General features: G+C 36.0%; 1 protein-coding gene across 2 annotated transcripts in view; it reads right to left on the reverse strand.

The window, feature by feature from the left end:
* RREB1 (ras responsive element binding protein 1) overlaps positions 1-3,999 on the reverse strand; it is a 77,835-nt gene extending 73,836 nt beyond the window's left edge. For both annotated transcript variants that reach the window (XM_051970724.1, XM_051970723.1), the window contains exons 1-3: positions 3,868-3,999; positions 1,723-1,843; positions 689-891 (exon numbers count right to left, since the gene is read on the reverse strand). In XM_051970724.1, coding sequence (XP_051826684.1) covers positions 689-859 — 171 coding nt within the window. In that variant the 5' untranslated portion in view covers positions 860-891; positions 1,723-1,843; positions 3,868-3,999. The remainder of the gene's footprint in view (positions 1-688; positions 892-1,722; positions 1,844-3,867) is intronic.
* Between the last annotated feature and the right edge of the window lie 17,227 nt (positions 4,000-21,226).

Genomic DNA, 21,226 nt, shown 5'->3' on the forward strand with positions numbered 1-21,226 from the left:
CTATTTTTTAAAAACGGGCTTTTCATCTGCCTGAATAAATGTAAGAGATTAATTTTTTTATTTTTTGTCTTAAGAGTGTTGGTGACACAAAAAAGGTCAGAGAAAGAATAAGGATCATTCACTCTCCAATACTACTATCTTACAATGGTGGAAGCCACTGGCATAAAAGATCTGAGAGGATGATTAAGGATAAATATCTAAATATTGTCCAAAGTGCTCCATTCAAATGAATTGAGGATTCCTGTCCATTTATTCTCTCCAGCTTCCCCCCGATCTAATGCCCACAGAAACATCTATCTAAACTATGATTCTTCTCTAAACTCTATGGAACAAAAAGGTGATGCTCTGAAAAGTCCAATAACCAAATGTAAAGAAATAAAACAGGCACGCTTTAAAAAAGATAAAGAGGATGACCTCTAACTGTAATGATACTTTAGATAAAAGGCCGACTGCAGTGGTAAGCAACACCTTAATAGAAGTTTACTCTCCAAGATAAAACTGACAAGACTGTCATTCATAGTGTTCATTCACAGTTATTAAGAGACTGTCATTCATAGTGTTCATTCACAGTTATTAAGAGACAGTTATTAATTAACTAATATTTCCCCAAAGATTTGAATCAATAACAAGTCTTCTGACTCACAAGCCAGACTTACAAGACTTTGGAAGCCAATTCATCATCATTTACCTGGTTTCTCCTGCCAATCCGATTGGGTCCCGATGACTTCGTTGGGGATTTGATGGCTTGTGAGTTGCCACCATTTTCTGCAATCTTCCCTACACTCATCACTGCTGACATCATGGTGTGGATGGAAGATAAATCAGAACCTTCTAAGCTGCTGGGCGACTTGGACGTCATAGGGCTACAGTTTAGGCTGAAGTTTCTTTTTGCTGGAATTAAAAGAGGAAATGTAAAACATAAAACGTCAGGCAAAGAGAAAATCCAAGAAGCGAACATTCCTTTCTTTCTGAAGTGAAGAATTTCAGGGGAGGTTTGTAGGAGAAGGCAAAAAGTTGAAAATCCTGGTGGAGATTCAAAAGTGATTTTTGGAGGCTGTTAAAAACAGTGAGTGGGTTTCTTTAACCCCCTCACCAAAGAGCTGATAGTGGCAGCATTGAAAAATCACTATGTTGTTGGACCTAAAAACAGACCTGAGACACCTATGCCAGACCTATCATTATTAATTCCATGGCCGTGACGCAATCGTGTTAGGAGTCAGAAAACAATGAGAATCCCACTCATCTGTGGCATATCATCACCCAAGTATATTTTTAAAAAATAAAAACACCCATAATTTAAAGTCACCTTTAATGAGTTATGAAAGAATATCAAACATTTTTTGAGGTCAAAACCTTCATCCTTGCAAATATCTGTAGCAACTTAATAAAGAAAAAATTGTTAACAAAAAGCTAATAAAATTGTATTAATAGATTTTTAATGAATGTTATCAATATTCATTATCAATAGCACTGAATTATACTTTTAAAAAAGTGATGCCTTACGTGTAAAACATGAAAAATTGCTCATTTACAATGATGAGTCAAACAGCTTATGTCATCAAAGCTAAATAAAGGTAAAAATTGAGATTCTGTCATCCATACAGATTCTTGAAACTAATTCAGAGCCTTCTATTTGAAACAGTCATTCCAATGAAAGAAAGACACAGCAGATGAGTCAGATAATCTATTTTAGTCAAATACTTTTAATATCAAAACAATTACCTTCATCTTCTACAAGTGATATGTAATAAGATTTTCTCTTTGGACGACCACCTTCCACTAGAAATGGCAGGGTAATGTCTGTTTATCTCAGTTTCTTCCTCTCTCTTGGTACCACTAACTACTGAAAAAGAAGCAAAGGATGAAATAGTCAACAGCGAAGAGCTAAGTCCATTTACCTATTTCCATATAGAAATTGGAATGAGTTACAAAAAATCCTGATAGAGGATTTACTAAAATGTGCAAACATATTACAGAGGACATGTAAAGTTATAAGGGATAATAATAAAAATTTCAATTCTGCCCAAAGAAACAAAGTGATAAGGCACAAAAGGTCACTTAAAAAAAAAAGGGGAGGGGGAGGGGGGGATGCAGGTAAATGGGGCAGTGCACCAGCCCCAGGCATCAGGAGGACCTGAATTCAAATCTGGCCTCATTGACTTATTTGTTGTGTTCCCCTGGGCAAGTCACTTAACTCCAACTGCCTCTTAAGAAAAAAAAAAAAATGAAAATATTAAACAGAATATTTCTAAATAAGAGTTTTACAATTAACAAAAATGAAAGCTAAACTTAAAAATCTAAGTATCTCACAAAAAATATCTTCAGATAGCTAACACAGTTAACTAACATGCTAACAAAAATGCTACAAAAAGTTGCAAAGATTTAACCTGCAAAAATTTGTTATTTCCCATTTTGTCTGAACAGGAAGACATTTGTTAAGTCGATTTCCTCTTTTGGGATAATGTACAAAGTGTGATTCTTTGGTGTTCTAAAGACAAAACCATCTACATTTACTTTAACATTTGAAGAAAAGTTAATTTCTAGTAAGTATCCTCATATCTCTTGGACTTGAAAGCAATTATGAGTAATAAAACAAAATGAGAAGCTCAGCTATGATCAGAAAGAGGAAAAGAGGTCGGCTTCTCTGTCGTGCTTTGACTCATCACGGAGAAGCTGTTGCAAAGCACAAAGCATGCACTAAGCTTCTGGAGCTATGACAAGTTTTTATTCCAGTTTGTTCTACTGTCTTGTACATGAGCTCTCCCTCTGGGACAGATAGGAAGAAGTACACAATACAGAGAACAAGCAAAAAAAAAGAACCTGATGTGCATTATAAAGCAGTTCATTGTTCTAAGGTAAAAAGGAAAAAAAAAAAAAAAAAACTTAACGTTTAAGCACCAACCATGCACTAATTGGACCAGAGTAAAGTTTCATCATGTTGACTAACTCTTTTCTTCTCTATTAATGGAGTAAAAACAAAAATAAAAACAACAAAAAATATCAATCTATGGAAACCAATACTAGAGATATCCTCCCCCTTTAGGCTTTTAAAAAAAAAAAAACTGAATATGTAAAGTATTACATTCCTAATAATATTCTAAAATTAACTCCATCCCCCAAACATCCACATCTTGCAACATAACACCCCCCCCAAAAAAAAAACCCCATGAAGTAAAAATCTCTAACTGTATGACATATTCAGATCAAATTTCCCAACCAGATTTGAAAATAAATCACCACCTTTGTCGAAATTAACACATTATGATGATGATGTGGATAGGAAGAACATTGGACTTCATGCCAATGAATAGCTGTGATGCTTTGGACAAGTCTCTTTGATCCTTAAGCTTCTGTATAAGGAGGGGGATATTATTAGAGCTGGGATTCTTAACCTGGAGGCCATACATCGTTTAGAAAATATTTTGACAGAATTTGTTCCCTTTGCAATCCCATGTATTTTATGTTATGCTCTGCAAATAAAAATAAAAATTGAGATGGCAGTCTTTGCTTAGAGTGCCAAAAAGCATAGGACACAGCAGGTCCCTTTTCAGCTGGAAATCACAAATCACAAGAGTCTTTGATCCCATGTTCCTTACACAAGTTACAATGGCCTGGATTTTGGGTGTAGTGTTCTGGGTCCCCTATCTTGGAAGGTATGGGGAAGAAGGTTAATTGTCTCAGAACCTTCCAATCTGCAGAAGTGAATAGTTATAAACTGGGTAAAACTTGCAGCCAAACCTTAAGAAGGAGAAAGCAAAACACTCACAGGGAAAAGTAAGGTATATACATACGAAGGACTAGACAGGGACTAGAAAGATTCTTAACATTCAGAATTATCAAAACAAAGTCAAAATGTGTTTAACCAACCTTTTATCTTATTGCTTTCAATTGAACCAGCGACCTCACTGAAGAGCTAACACTAGCCAGACCCAGTGGTGGACTAAGAGCTGATGGACAGTGTCACACTGCAGTGCCACAAAGTTTGAAACACAGATAAAGGGCAACCTACAAGAAAAGAACAAAAAAAAATTATTATTCAGATAGATCACTGCTCTTTTTCAACAAGGTTTTTGCTGCCCAAAGTCAGAAATAAAAAATCTTCTGTTCTTTCCTGGGACATTCTTGAAATATGAGGAATGCCCTTACAAGTCTCCAAACTAAGCCTAAAGTTCTTGCCTGTTGGGCTACATATGCTGACTTGAATTCAATCTTAACACCAGCAACAAAAAAATCATTACACTTCAATGTAAGACATGAATGGGGCACAATGAATTAGAATGCCAGGCTCTAGAGTCAGGAAACCCTAGGGGAGTCACTTAAAACTTTTGTTTGCCTCAGTTTCCTATCTATGAAATGAACTGGAGAAGGAAATGGCAAACTCCTTCAGTATCAAGAAAATCCCAAATGGAGTCACAAAGAGTTGAACACAACTGAACAACTAAAATATGAGTAAATGACATCTTGTGTATAAATAAAAAATTCACATAGCAGAAAGTACAGCAAAAGGAGATAAGAGAGTGGAGTAGCTATGAATGGAATCAAATAAAGAAAAGACAAAGTCAGCCTACAAACTTTAAGAAACAAAACAAGGAGGAAATCATAGAAGAGCTATTTAAAGAAATATTTTTTTTCCTTAAAAAAGAGAAAATGGAATGAAAGGGATTAATTAAAGCAAAACATACAAAAGATTAAGATGAAATCAGTACTTCCTAGTATAAGAAGAAAACAATAATGCTAAAGAGTAAGAAAGCATAATATGCAGAAACCACTTGCTATTAAATAATTTAAATACCATTAAAAGAAGGCATTTTTAAAAATCTCTATACTATAAAAAACACTATTTGGAATAAATGGTTGCCTTAATGTTTTTAAAAATTAGAAGACTTGCAAGCTAGACTTTAAAGATCAGTCTATAACTTCCAAAGATGAATTTCTCTTCATTCTCTTTTTCCCTGATGACAATTAATTTGAATTTGTAGAATAACACTAGGCTTGCCATCAAGAAAAAGCAAGTATGTGACTGGATCTTCCTCAGAAACCAATGGAATTCTCCTATGATTCACTAAATAACAATTGTCCAACATATTTGTTGTCTTCTTTAAGAAGCTTCAGAGAAACTTACTCAGCCCCTTAGCCCAGGGGTCCTCAAACTACGGCCCTCGGGCCAGATGTGGCAGCTGAGGATGATTATCCCCCTCACTCAGGGCTATGAAGTTTCTTTATTTAAAGGCCCACAAAGTTTTTGTTTTTACTGTAGTCCGGCCCTCCAACAGTCTGAGAGACAGTGAACTGGCCTCCTATTTAAAAAGTTTGAGCTAAAGCTTAGTCCATCCCACCACCCTGAATTTTATACATTCACATTTATTGTATGTCTACTAAAAATAAAATCAAGTCCAGATAGTACAACAGAAGAATAATAGAATTTAGATCTTGTCAATGAATCTTGAACCATAATTTAGTGTACTTCAAAATCTCTCCAGGCTCCTAATCTTTTACAAATGTTGCTATATTCAGACTTCTCCCGTTATCTCTAACCTTTCTTTTGAAGGTTGCTCAGGGCATTTTAATATAATTGGAGAGGAATAAAGACTAGTCAAAAGGCCCAGTGGACTTAGAAAGGTGGAGAGAGGACTTCAATTTCATAAGCTCCCTTCCAGGCCACAAGCTATCATTCAAGATGCCATTAAAAAAATTTACAAAGACTCCACCTTAATCTCAAAACTAGATAACAAAATGTCCCTTTCAGATCATCAACCCCACCCATCCAAACCAAGGAACAATGCCTTAAGGTCATATAAAAGTAGAAGACACTCAAAAGTCAGTCTAGGTTTCTACTTCACTTTTTAATGACTGAAAAACAGATTTGGGGAAAGGAAAAGGAGGTTAAGATTTCAGAAAAACCTATTTTATTTTCATTCTTAAAACCCCACTAATAGCCATTATAAGAAGGTAGAACATCATAGAATTGTTCAACTTTTCCTCCTTTGCAATCTCAAAACCTAATTCCTCTATCTGCCAAAGAATTTAAAGACTAAAAAAACTGCATGGGAGGTTATAGAATGGCTGTAACTTCTAATGCAGGTTATATTCAAGCCAGAGATTCCAAAATATATATATATATATTTTAGCTGGAATAGGAAAGGAATGTTTCTTGTCAGAAACTGTGGGGTTTGGGATAGGAGTTAATGTTAGCATTATTGTGAAGAACAAATCAGCAAAACTCAAAATAAAAACTATCAGCAAAATGATAGGAAAGACCATCCTCCTCTTCTGGTTAGTCTTAATCTGACATTAAAATGATGATCTACTTAAATCCTCCAAAACTTTGCAGATGAGTAAAATTAAGAGTGAAAAAACTGCTCCCAAATTAAAGATCTACTTAATTTAAAGAAAGCATTCTTTCAAGGCCAAAGATTTCTGTCTCAAAATGAGAATGCCATTTTATCCTTTATATAAAAAAGGTCTGACCTTAGTTTAAGTCTCAGTATTGCCTAAAAAGTGAGTTGAATAAACTGTTTCCTTTGAGCCTATTGATTTAAAGACTTCAAACTAAAATGTTACAAAATAGAGAGCCCCATGAAGAAATTGCAGACTATCTCCCCCTTTTCTCAAATGAAGGATAAATTTGGGAAGGGATAAAGGAATAAATAAATAAACTCCCTCTTCTCTTACATAGTAAGTCCAAAAAGGATAACCGAAAGAGCTGAGTCCTTGATATAAGTTAAAGCTAAGATAAAGACAACAGGGATGGTCCCTCCCCCTCCAACCAAGGATGTCCCCACCTAGAAAAGATAAGAGAACAATCATATGGAAGGCCAGAAAGAGAAGATTAAGGAGAGTGGTCCATCCAGACAGACCAGATAACCCTGAAAGATAACAGATAAAAAAGCTATGCAAAAATGAGATGCCCCAAACAAAAGGAGCTGGGAACAAACCCACTTCTGAGGAATCTCCAAGGACTAAGTTATAAAGTCTAAATGCTTTCTAGAGGCCCAAAGTTTAGGGTAGTTTTGTGTAGTCCCATACTTTGAATACTGCCAGAAGTCCTGACTTTTGAAAGACTTTCTAGTAGATTTAAGGATTTGGAACATGCCATTTCATGGAACTAACAGACTAATTCAGAGAAGAGGAATTCAGATTTTAAAATGATCTCAATGCTTGAGTATTATAAGCTAAAGAAAATGGATAAAAACATACTTCCTGCTAAGAGAAGACTGAGGATATAGGGAGTTTCCAAGGCAAGCAAGGAAATATTCATAGCGTTGCCTTGCACAGAGCTCAGTGGAAATGGCTGCTAGTTTGTGAGCAGAAAATCAGAAAGATGAGGGTCCTTTATCTAATCCAATGTGGCAAAGCCTATGCTCTCCCTGGGCTTGTTAACAGAGGGCACAACAGCAACACTGTCTGTCCTAATAAGTACTGCCTTGCGTGTGCTCTGAAGGCTAAGACAGCTGTGATGATGGCTTAAGTTCCAGGAAGTTGATGTGTTTCTTGGCTTCAAGACCAGTCTATTCCTTGGACTGAGAAGCAATCCATGAAAGCCACACCCACCCAACCCTCTGCCCCCTCCCTTTCTCCCCTCCTCTTTTAGGCTGGCATAGACTGGATAGTAAAGCAGATCTTCCAAATGACATGTAGGGCCTTTCACCAGATGAGCTAGTACACTTCACAATCCCAGGCACGATGAGTTGGCTCTTTAGTCAATTCTGGCTCTGAGCCCAGTAGGAGAGAAGAGACTACTTGGAAAAGGATGGAAGATGCAGCTATTCACAAAAGGGAAGAATGTCCATTTTGAAAGCAAGGAGGGAAGCACATTGGCCACCACCAGTCTATATACCACCAATGGTTCTCTTCTAGCTTTCTCCTATGTTCTGAATGCAAAAACTCAAACAGCCCAACTCCTCTTTCTGATTTGGGATCCACAGATACATGCCTGACCTTCCGGGGTACTCAGTGCCCAATCCTTAGTGGCTCATATTTCAGCCTTCCCCTTTCATTACTATCTCTCATAATCCTTGGGTTGCTAGATAGCACAGTGAATAGACTGCTGGGTTTGGAGTCAGGAAGACTCTGGCCTCATGTACTTAATAGCTTAGTGACCCTGGGAGTTAACTTAACCCTATTTGCCTCAGTTTACTTATCTATAAAATGAGCTGGAGAAGGAAATATCAAGCCATTCTTGTCAAAAACTCCAAACGGGGCCTTGAAGAATTGATCACAATTTCACAGTAATAAGAAAATCAGTGATGATTTAGAGTACAACTCAAAACAAGTGAACAACATAATCTTTAGACTTGACTAGAAGATCACATCAGGAAAGAGTTTTGGAATACTAAAGTTTGATGGAAAAGTAATCAACAAGATAAGCATCAAATTTCAATTACCTTTTTCTAAAAAGCTACTAAGCAAAAAGCCAAGAGGCATCCCAAAGTCTGTCCTTCCTGCTGGTTCCTAGCTAGCTGAGAACTCTGAACAGAAGCTGAGCGCATTTAGGGTAGCTTTATGAGAAAAAAAAACTGGACTATAAAAGGATTTAAGCACAGAATCCACATGGACTTGATTCAGTAAGGAAAAAACAAGAAGGGCAGAGGGCAACATCAAAACCCAATGAAGCATGGAAGCTAAAAGCTAGAAAAATCATTGTAATAGGTACAGTAATTAGCCCAACATGCTTAAGTTAAGTGCAAGTTACATAACTTTAATTCTTACCCTCCCCCCCATGAGGTCACGACTGCTCTCTGCTTGAAATATAAAGAGATTTGTATATAGTTGGCTACGGCACCGCATCAGATTTGAAAAAAATGAAGCAATATGGAAGGTGAAACAGTAGTAGCAAATATGGAATTGGGAAATGGAATCCAGAAAGAACAATGAGGAATAAAAAAGTTGAGAAAGTCAGGGAAGGCCTTTTAAAAGACATTTTCCTCTCTTTGAAAGGGGAAAAAAAAAAGAAATGAATTTTCTTTCACACTTCTGCCTTTTCTATTCCCATATAGATTGGTATAAATGTCACTTCAATACTTCTTCGGATTAAGTATTTTAATATGAATATTCAAAGAATTGTAAACATTTGTGGGGGGTTTTTTAAAAGAAAAATGTAATTCAACGCAATTGGCAAAATTCTAAAAGGTATATTATGATTCATACTATAAATGAGTTTTTTTTAAAAAAAGATGACATTAAAATGTTTTAAAATCAGGGGCATTGCTGAAAATTTTTCCTCAGGGCATAAGATTTGACAATTTTTTCCATTATAAAAGGATGGACAGATAATCAGTAAGGTCTTGTCAGACCTAAGTCCTATGAACAAGTTATCAATTCTTAATGTGCTCTTTGGTTCTTAAAAAGCAAAGAAAATATTAAACCTATCTAAGGCTCATTTCCTACTTCCTCAGGAATACAGACAACTCAGTTATGAAATTTAGGCAGAGTAGGGCCTGCGTATAAAGTTATGTGCACAGGAAACAAAATCACTCTGGCTGGTCTTTTGTATGGATCTCCAGAGGCTGCCCTAGTCATGACCTTCACTCCCCAACTGTCCTCCCAAGTTTGTGAGCAACTCTAAGCAAAATGGTATTAGCATACTTTGCTGTAAGTCACAGAACAACTCCTTAAGAGGGTGCTATAGAACAATTCTCCAAACTTCTGCAAGACTTCGATTTTAGTAGGCTGGACACATAGAACTTTTATCCTTTCCCAGAAAGGTGCTGAACTTCTCTCTGCACATTCTGTTGATATAAGGTTTCTTGGTGAGCAATAAACAAGCAAAAGGAAAAAAAAAAAAAGTATTCCCGTAAGACCGTCTTTTTACTAACATAATTCTTCTTCAACTTAAAAACTGTCCAAGAATAGACTATGACCTATATAAAACACATGTCAACTTTATGGGGAAAACACATACACAAAAAGTGAGAAATAAATAAATAAACGTGGCTCTTAACAATTACTTTTTACATTTGGATGTACTTCTAAATGTAAAGCATCCCCAGAATACATGATAGAACCATATAATAATGGTATTTCAGAACTCTACAAACTTGGGGACTTAAAACAAATAAAATGTCCTGGTGCAAAGGGATTTTACTGCATATTTACTGCAGTGGGCAGCTTCCTAAAAAAAATTAAGTTAAGTAAGAAACATTCCTTTGTTATGCTTATTTTTATTGTCATATTATTCAGCTAGTGAGGTAGGTTTACTTAAGATTTTTGCCTAAATTTATACTCCAAAGTTACAAGATCATAGATTTAGAACTTTAAAGGGCCCTAGATTTTTTTTAAATATTAATATTTCTCTTTAACAACACAAGTTCAGTCCTTCACATCCCTCTTTCTTGGAAGAAAGGAACTGAGAAAGGGCACTTTTTTTTTTTTTTAAGTTTTAATTTAAGGAAAAGAAAAAGTTTGCTTCCATTCTCAATATTCTTCTCCAGGGAGCACATCTTATAGACAGGATTTAACTACTGCCAGACTCAGGAAGGCAGGAGACAGCTGCCACATGGCAGCCATTTGTTTAAAAAGCACCACAGGAAGAGATAGATAGTCCCCACTGCTTTTCAACTATCAAGGAGAACCTTTTCCCCTCTGTAACTAGTCTTTTCTTAAAGACTTCCCATTTACCTGGTCATTGCACCCTGCTGTCATCATCATCATCATCTGGAACCACCTGAATTTTTCCCTATCATTTCAATCAAAGGAGGCTGGTGTAGGAAGGGAGCAATGTGGTAAAAGTTGTCACTTTTGGGGGAGAGGGGCGTGCATAACCTGTGGAAGATGCTAGGAAATGATGCTCTTACATTTAAAGATGAAAACTTTCTCAGGCTAGGACCTCCAATCTCTATTTGTAGAGGAAATGAAGTCAACAGGAATGCATTAGGGTAGATTCAAATTGTAAAACACCCTCCTCCCTGCTGCTTCAGGCTCCTCCTGCCTGAATATTTACTAAAGTGCCCAAGAAGTTCTGGACCCCACAGTTACAATTTGAAGGACAACAGAAATGAGCTAGTATATTTAGGCATTATATTTCAAGTCAGAGGAATAAGTCTTGCTCCAACAGCCATGTAGTCTTCAGATCTCTTCCTACATCTACATCACATAAACCAAAAATTAATCTTTTAATTATACAACTATTCTCATCAAAAGACCATTTCATGAAAATGGCAATCTCACCAAAAATTGCATTTTCTTCACTGCAACCTGGCAAGGTAGGTAGGGCACATAATGTTTTTGTAGATGAAGAAACCGGGCCTAAATCACTTAAGTGGCTTACCCAAGATCACATACCTGATTAAAAACTTGAATTCAGGGCTAAGAACTCTGGGCCCAAGGCAAGATTAATAAACACAATAGCTATTGGCACCCTTACAATGTGGTTTGTTACCATAGGAAATTAAAATTTGCTTAATCACAGAAAGGTAGATTATTGCACATCACTTATTGAAGTGGACAATTTTTCTTTTGCCACTTTGCTGAATACAGAATCAGAAGAAATCTTTCCTCTAGATCTAGTTGTGTCTTGATTTTTCTAGACCTCAAAGAATCATAAATGTAATCCAGTAAGGTATTTTAGAGCTCATTTTGCTAATAGGAAACAGAGACTCAAAAAGCAAAGTGATCAGAGGTAGAATCTGTTAGACCTTTTGATTCCAGGACCAGAACTCTTTCCCACATTGTTACATCTATAAAACAGGCTGCTATGAAGAGAGAGTAAAATATTGAATACAAATTCGTTGGAAAGCCTTAAAACTATATAAAGGTCATAAGTATCCTCCTTTCCATTCCAACTACAGAACCAGATTCATTTAAGTCCTGCATAACACTTTACGTTTTAGAAGCAAGGTTTTCCAGAGAATGTCCTGCTGGTTGCTATAAAAAGCAGATAGTTAAGTGATTCTCAGCAGCTCCTCCACATAAGAGCTGTAGGAACTGCTCCCTCAGCTGTAGTGATACTTAGGTTATAACTGAGAACAGAAAATTTCTTGCCTATATTTACTAAAACTAGGCTCAAAGTGAGGGAGACACAAAGCATTCCCAAACAGAGGCAGGTGGCTTCTCAAGGAATGTAGGGTTTTGGCCAAGTATCCTCAAAGAACAAACCAAAGATAAAGAATTAAAACTGTGCTTTAAGATTCTTAGCATCAGGGTGTGCACATACAGAATACAATGAGGTGGCAGGATGTTAGTCAATGACACCTTCCCTTCTCAAATGGTCAAGTGCTAACTGTAAATCACAGGTTCACTAGGAGTTAAAACAATATGGAAAAAATACATCTAGGACAGCTGGATGGCACAGTGCATAGAGTCAAAGATCTGAATTCAAATCCAGCCTCACATACTTACTAGCTGGATAACTGAAGCAGGTCACTTCACCTTATTTGTCCGTTTTCCTCATCTGTAAAATAAGCTTTAAAAAAAAAAAAGGGGGGGGGGGGAGAAAAAGGCAAACCACTCCAGTATTTTTTGCCAAGAAAACCCCAAATGGGATAATGAAGAGTCAGACACAACTGAAATGGCTCAACAACAAGAAAAAGGAAAGGAAACAGAAACCTATTATGTGACAGAAAAGTTAACAAATATGATTTCATTTGGTCCTTATAACCAGCCTTGGAGGGAGGCGCTATTATTGACTCAGATCAACAGTAAGAGGCCTAAGGTAACAGCTCCTGTCTTGAGATGGGGGACTTTTAACTCCTTTCTTCCCAACTCTAGGCCTAGGCACTCTATCCACTGAGTCACCAGAGTGTCTAGAGAATTCAAAGTTATGCTAATATATATAGCATACTATACTATACAAGTGAATTGACTATTACATATTGAAATGCATTCTGCTTTAGTCCCATCTAGGGCACATCTTTGAGAGGGAAGAAAGGGATAGAAATTGCTAAAGCAAGAGTTGGTGATAAATTAAGCTGATACAAAATAGGAACAAATATTTGATGATTTTCTCAGAGTAAAATGAGCAAGACAAAAAAAGCTGGAGGAGAGTCCGTCAGAATGGGTAACAAGTTGTCCAAGGCCCACCACTTTAATTCTGCCAACTGAGAGAGAGAAAAAAAAAAGGTTCCATTCCACTGCCAATTTTACCCTTCTCATATATTAAGATTTAATACCAGAGACACAGCTCTAAAGGATGGAATCACTGTGAGGATTATCATACTCCTAAAGAAAACCAGAGGCACACACTCTTTTGGCTATGCTTTATGCCTTAATACTTCACTCACTGTAGTATCTAATTGCTCCATTTTCTCTCTAATACAAAAAGCCTGTATTTTTCTACTTTAGCATAAATGATAAAAAAAAAAAAAAAACTATGCATTTGTTCAGTTATTCTGTTCAGCATTCATGATCCTTGGCTCAAGCACAGAAGTGGTGGTAATAATAAGAATCACTAACAAATAAGCCATACTGTTCACTATGTGCTAGGCTCCATATTAAGCACATTACAATTATCTCATTTGATTATCACAACCATCCTATGTGATAGGTGTTATCCCCACTTTACAAATGAGGAAACTGAAGCCAAGAGAGATGAACAATACTAAGTGTCTGAGACTGGATTTGAACTCAGGCCTTCCTGATTGATTTAAGACCCAGGATGGAACCTAGTTGCCATAAGTGAAAATGGAAAAATCTTTAAATATGGGTTTCCCTTCTCAAAAAGACTTTGCAGGTACCTGCTCTGCCACCTATTTTCCAATCATAAAGAAAAGAAACAAATATTAATCTCCCTCCCTCCCTTTCCCTTAACCTATCTTATACCTTAAGGACAACTCAAATCTGCCACCAGAAATAAACTCATGACTCACCATGGCTTTGAGACATCAAGAAAGTGGCATCTATCCTCAGAGCAGTGCACAAGAAAGTCCAAGCAAAAAAAACCAATCAACTATTTATGCAGCGGCAATGACTGCCTCAGATTGTTCAGAAATACTAAATTCTTAGAGACAATTATCTCCATTGGCCACATACTAACATAAAAACCACAAATTAAGATTATTTATATTGTATTTTCACATATTTGGTTATTTCATTTATTTTAATTAAATTTTATTCTGGTCCAGTCCCATCTTTTCTAGGTCAAATATTATCTATAACTGTGAAAACCTCTGCAGAATGAGAAAAGATTTCTAAGTCCCAGCTGATGGCCACGATCAAGCAACAGAAATAAAACTGTGACATCAATTATCAATGTACAAACTCACTATCATAGGCTAGCTGTACTTAAAACAAAAACAAATTCATCCTCCCTCAGAATTAATGAATTTTAACTTCTTTCCATGTACTTAAGACTCATAGAATTATGTATGGTATCTTAACTCTCTCCTATCTTGAAGCTACATTACAAAAAAGGACACATTGTTGTTCTGTGAGACCATCTACATTCCTTTTATCTTTTTTTAACAGTTTGCCACTCAGAGATACATGGGGACCCCAGCGGCCAACAGTCTACTCTTTTATCTTTAGCTGACCATGCAACACCCTGAAGCTGACTGAGGGCTAGATTTCCTGCTGCTTGCCTACAGGGGCTATTCAACTTGTTTAAATATTACTTGCCTGAGAGCCCTGGACCAAAGCCCAAGCAATACCTACCCAGCATTCATTTCAATGTGTACTTTAAAGATCTACAAAGTCCGAGGTACTATGCCCTGCTTCAACACCGGAAGGGCTTTTGATGCTTTAAGAAAGGTGACATTTTTCAGGTTCACCTACTTTTTGTTTTCCAGACAAATACTACTATCATATAAATTATCAGATGAAGTTTATAATGATTATTCTTAAGCTAATTTTGGAAAACCAATGTAATCCAGAAAAGGAATAGCTCTGTGTGATTTTAGGTAGTGATGTTTTACTTAACCTGCACAAACATCTCTTTAAGGTGGGTCTGAAAACTATCCACTTCCCTCAACATGGCCAAAAGCGGAGACAGTAAACAGTAATAACTGGTTTATGGATGTATTTAAAAAGCCCAAAGAGAAGGATGTGCAGCATCAGTTGGCTTTACAATAAATAGGACATTAAATCCACCACATAACAGCACACAAGGTATTTGACAGACTTTCTTTCAAAAGATCACATGGTGTAGGAGATAGGATAAGGATGCTGGACCTGGGAGTCAGGTGACCTGGGCTGAAATCCACCTCAGAGCAGTTCAGTTCCCTTATCTGTACAATAGTGATAATGCTACTTGCACAGGGGTGTTGTGAAGAAAGCTCTTTGCACAACTTAAAAGTACTATATAAATCTGAATAGATTTTATTCCTATTTCTTCCTTAAGAGTAGGTTTAACTAAAAATCTTAATATTTCCTACAGCATTACACATGGGCAGAAATCCGGGGAATAAGATTTTTTTTTTTTAAAAGCAAACTGATTTTAAAACAATACTACAATTTATTTCCTTGGAACAAGGAACATTAAAATGAAGAAGGAAAGAGATATTTCTCTTCTCAATGAACTCAGGCTCACTGTAAAATTAGAAGGTTGGACTGAATGACCTCTATAGTTTCCTCCCAGTTTGTCTATGGCAAAGGAAAGACAGCTAAAAGGGAAGAAGGAAAGAGCAGGCACAGAGATGAAGGCCGATTAAAAAAAATGGTGCAACATTAGCTATGAAAACAAGTTTGTGGGCCAACAGCTCTACATCCTTTACCATGTTCCACCTTAGTTTCAGTACTAAGGAAATTTCAGAAGCTAGTCAAGGAAAAAAACTAAAAGAACATCTGACAAGGCCTCCTGGGAAGAGAAAGTTCTTTTCTCACCCCTCAAGAGAAGACCTGCTAAAATGGCAGATTATTTAAAGGCAACAATTCGACTGAACTTTCCCAACATTTACCTCCAAGTAATATAATGCCCCAAATCAAATTTTGGAGGAGCAAAGCCAACAAAAGGGATCAAAAAAAAAGGAGAAAATTACCTATTTGGACAAAAACATTTATAAAAATTCTTTCTGTGATGGTCAAAAATTAGAAACTGAGATGATGTTCATTTGAAGAATGACTGAACTTAACATAAATTGTGGCAATGTACTGTAGTATTGCTGTGCTCTAAAGACAAAGGGGATGATTTAATTTCAGAAAAAACAAAAACAAAAACATGGGAATATCTATATGAACTAATGTAAAGTGAAATGAGAAACACCAGGAGATCATTGTACAAAGCAATATTAATATTATACTCAACTGTGAAAAAACTTGGCTATTCTAATACAATGATCCAAGGAATTCCAAAGGACTCATAACTGGGGGAAAAAAAACCCGCCACCTACCTCCAGAAAGAATACTGATGAATTCTGAGTGAAAAAATGAAGCTTTGCACTTTCTTGTTTTTGTTTTTGTGAGTGTAATATGGCTATTATGGAAATATTTTTTGCACGATTTCACATGTATAACAGTGATATCATTTTCCTTGACTTCTTGCTAGGGAGGAATGAAAAAGAAAATTTTGAACTCCAATTTCAAGACAAAAGGATGCTAAAAATAAATAAATAATAAACTTGTTTGAAAAGAGACCTGTTGTGCTTACAAGTTACTCTCTTGCCCAGGAGGCCAGGAAAAAAAAAAAAAAAAAACAGGAGCTAGCTAACCGGTCTAACCCTACCAGCCAAACAGCAGCCTTTAGCATCCTCAAGTTAGAACAGGTTGTTCTTAAGGTTCTTACAGGTTGTACAGACAAAGAAAACAGAGGACTTTCGAAACAGCTGTATCCAAGGCAGTCACACAAGGATGTTTTCGTGAATATACTAAAGAAACTTTCCTGAGGCATCTCAAAGGTCCATTTTAATTTAGAAGAAAAAGGAATTTTTCTTCCTCTTTCCCATCAACCCTGGCATAGAGCTGCAACCCTGGTTTCAACACCCTATCTTTCCCATGATTAAAATTCTGGCAATATAAAATCTGAAAAATTATCTACAAAATAACCAGTGTCCTTACATATCTAAAAATCACCTCAGTTATCAACTGACAGTTCAAAAACAAAACAAAGAGCAGCCAGACAAAATAGAAAAGCTCAACTTTTCCCTTTTCAGTTGAGAGGGAGGCATCAGAAGTAATGTGATAGAAGTTATGAAGATTTTTTTTTCTAATAGAGCAATCCAAAATGAAATGGGATGCATCACTAGATAAGGGGCCCCTTTTTACTGGTCATCTTCAAGCAAAGCTCAAGTATTCAATAAGCATCTATTAAGTACCTATTATGTGCTAAGCACCATGCTAAGTGCTAAAGATAAAAGACACTCCTTCGCCTACTATCTAATAGAGATAACATATATAAATACATTATAAGAAGTTATATATGAAAATATATGAGTAGATGTCAAGCTGCAAGAAATGAATGAAAGATGTGAAAATGGAGGCATCCAGCATAGGACGTAACAGCAAATCATTACTCTTCACTATTATATAGTACTTTAAAGATAATAAAATATTTTCTTTACAAGACTACAGCATTATTATTATTATTCATTTTATATAGATAAGAAAACTAAGACTTAGAAGGAGTTAAATCATTTGCCTAGCTAGGGATATAGAGCCAGCAAATGTCTGAAGTGTCAGATGACTCAGTGGAATAATCCAGGTGACAAGGCAATTTAGGGTTGTAAATATAAGGAAAGTTGAGGATGAGAGGCAGACACTTGCACTGGAGTACAAAGAAAAAAAGGGTGGGATGGAAATAATTTTTAAGTTGCAAGAGACACTAATAGATGGAATAGTATGAAGGGGATGGATAAATGAGTTGCTTGCTATTAACTCTGAATATGTAAAAACATTAGTTTCATAATTAAATTCTGCTTAGAAAATATGTCAGAAAATGTGATGGGGAAGGGGGGAACTTTTATAGACAACTTACAAAGTCACACACCCACAAAAGACTACAACTTTTAAGATTTTAAAGACAAACATCTTGATACAAAATTTATTATAAAAATAAACTTAGCCAGCATTCAACAGGATAAAAAAATGGTAATTTAGGTGACCCTGACCTAGGTTGTTATTTATTCCAGTATGACTGAACTTCAGGTTTCTGAACCCCAAGTCTTTCATTATTATTTAAAGTTTTAAAGACCTGAGGCAAAAACAAGGATTTGGGTGTGGTCCTGCCTGAAGGCATAGGGATGTATTTCTGGAGTAATTAACTTCCTTCACTGTAATTTTTCATATAGTTATTTAGTCCTATGCAAAAGTTTCAAAGTACAAAGGAAAATAATGAGCAAGTATCTTACATGAAGTTGTGCTTAAGCCATCTTGATATCTTACCTCTGTCACTACTGTCATACTCACCCTACCTGCCAAACACTAGGATCCACTTGACTGTTAGGGGAAATTGGCATTTCCCTGAGATATTTTGATCAAGGAGTCTTCCTTTTCCTTTTTGCCACCCAATTCTAAGAGAACCAAAGACAGGACAGTTTGCAGGACTATGGGACTGGGAACAAACAAATAACAGCGCCTCTTTTGTAAGATAGAAGTTAAGGATGAAAGAGTCCTTAATAATGCAATTTTGAGAGGTCAAGGAAGGAAACTGAAAGATCTCAATATTCTTTAATTCATCTGCCATAGATGAAGGCCATTAAAGGGGTATGATTAGGTGTTTAAGAAAGGGGAAAGGACGCTATGGCTGGATAGATGGGGCGCTAGATGGGGCCAGATTACATGGTTTTAGAAGATTCTAGACTGTATTCAATAGTTGATATAAATTTCCTCAACCAAAGACTTGATGGTGACTAGTATAAAGCAAACAAATATTATGAAAAACAATATGAAATTTAAAAGGACCTATAAACTAAGAATAATATTTTTAAATGCATAAAATAATGGGATGACTTCAAAGTTTCTAATTTAACACACATCTGTATTGTAATGGATTGTATATTTTTGATGCTACTGAATTTGAGGTGACATTCAGAAGATACTTTGTACACAGCTGAAAATAAGAAACTAGAATAACAGTAATAGATCATGATATGGATATAGATTTTTGATCTACATAGAAGGTGAGTAAAGTCATGAACTAATCCCACAGTGTTAGTTAGCTTAAGGCCACAGTGCAGGAGAGCAAAAACCCTGGGAGGCACCCAAATTAAGGGATAAAAAAAATGTCATAAAAGCTCAAGGCAGGAAATGTCAAAAAAAAAAGTAAAACATGTCAAAGGATAAAGAGAATAAAGAAAAAAATTTATCAGCCTTCAAATGAGAAGGTAACACAAAATAGTGAGGCTAGAAACAAGAGGAATAGGAGGAAAAAGCTGGTTTGAAAGTTTGGGCAGCGTAGGGTACTCCAAGATTGTGACAACAAAAGGAGAAAAAAATAGATGGCAGCTTCATTTCGCAAGATCAAGACACAAGTTTGAAGATGGGAAGGATGAGCATTTTTTGACAGTATAAAGAAAGGAGTTCATGGTGGTGGGAGTGGGGAGGCCATGTGAGGGAGGAGCCACAAGCAGAAGGATATGGACGCTAGAACTAGATGAGTTTATGGTAAAGGTGAAAGTGTTCTTTGAGGAGCAAAGAAACTTATTCCTCTGGGGCTACAAATAGAGAGATAAGTTGAAGTGAAAGAGATACATAGTTTAAGAGAAGGGAAGAGGTTTCAATTGATTCAATTAAATTCAACATAGATTGTGTCTACTATTGGTAAGGGCCAATGTAGACAGTAAGGCTCTCAAAGAGCTCATATTCAACTTGGCCAGTTACATTTTATAGTATATAAGCATGGTTACAGAGAAAATTGAGGGGGGCAGAAAAAAAGTAAAGATCAGGAAATTTTTCCCAGGAAGTGACCCAGAGTAGAGTTTTAAGACAAGGGTTCAAATAGGTGGAAATGAAGGCCTGAAGAAGGGCTTATGCAGATTTCTAGCAAGGTCCTACAGACTAAGAATAATAATTTAAATACATTTAATTTAAATAAATAAAACAAAATACATGGGATTACAAAGGAAACTAAAATAGTTGTCAAGATATATAAATTTTTAACCACAAATTCATAACATTCAACATTAAGAATCTCTAGTCTAAAATGAATTGGGAGAGTATATATCAGGAGTCAAAAAAAGAATAAAAGGTTCTCTGGCACAATGGTATCAATTAGAAACAGTTCACTATATCCATACGTTCATTAGGATCCCTGAACTCTATTAGAAAACCAGAGGTTATCATCATCTATGTTTTGTGGCATTTTTATTTTTGTTTGTTACATTTTAACCTGGTTTGGGCAGCACTATGAAGTGTTACAGGCCACATATACGATTATCCTATTCTAACAAGAGAAGAAATGAAAAAAGAATACAGTTTTGAAAAAGAATAATGTTTATAATGTAACTAAAGATAATCTTTTGCAATGTGTTTTAGTTAGAATGGGTATACATCCTAAAGAGTAAGTATATCCCCTGGCTCATTCACCTTGTGAGAATTTAATGAACATTATTATTATTATTATTATTATTATAGCTTTTTGTTGACAATACATATGCATGAGTAATTTTTCAACATTGACCCTGCAAACACTTCTGTTCAATTTTTCCCTTCCTTCCCTCCATCCCCTCCCCTAGATGGTAGGCAATCCCATATATGTTAAACATGGTAAAGTATATGATAAATACAATATATGTGTACATATTTATATAGTTATCTTGTTCCACAAGAAAAATTGGATTTAGAAAGAAGGGAAAAATAACCTGGGACGTAAAACAAAAATGCAAGCAAAGAACAACAGAAAGAGTGCAAATGCTATGTTGTGGTAATGACCATTTTAAAGCAGATCCATACATATATCCAACCCCAATCTCTCTCCTGACTGAGCTCCCACTCTAGAAACGCCAACAACTATTTATTCCCCTACATTTTGAATTTAATGTTCCAAATAAAACTCTTTGCCCCCCAAATGCAAACTCCCTTGTCTTGAAGTTACCATCCTTTTAACTTCACAGATTAATAATTTCAACATAATCCTCCACTGGTGTGTGCCTCACATTACATATCCATCAGATGATAAATCCTGTTTTGTTTTGTTTTTTTTTACATCTACAAATGAGTTTCTTTCTTGACAACCCCACAACCATCACAATTCTTGGGGGCCATTAGGATCATCTCCTTATCTATTTGCCAAGCCTCTCTGCTTTTCCTCCCAGAGTGATGTCATTTCTGCCATTCTCATACATACATTACTCTGCTTCCTACATTCTACTTAGTCCCACTTTCTCAGTTAGTTACACACATCCTACCTTCCTATTCCTGGTAT

This window comes from Antechinus flavipes, chromosome 1 (assembly GCF_016432865.1).
Source record: "Antechinus flavipes isolate AdamAnt ecotype Samford, QLD, Australia chromosome 1, AdamAnt_v2, whole genome shotgun sequence".
Taxonomy (NCBI): domain Eukaryota; kingdom Metazoa; phylum Chordata; class Mammalia; order Dasyuromorphia; family Dasyuridae; genus Antechinus; species Antechinus flavipes.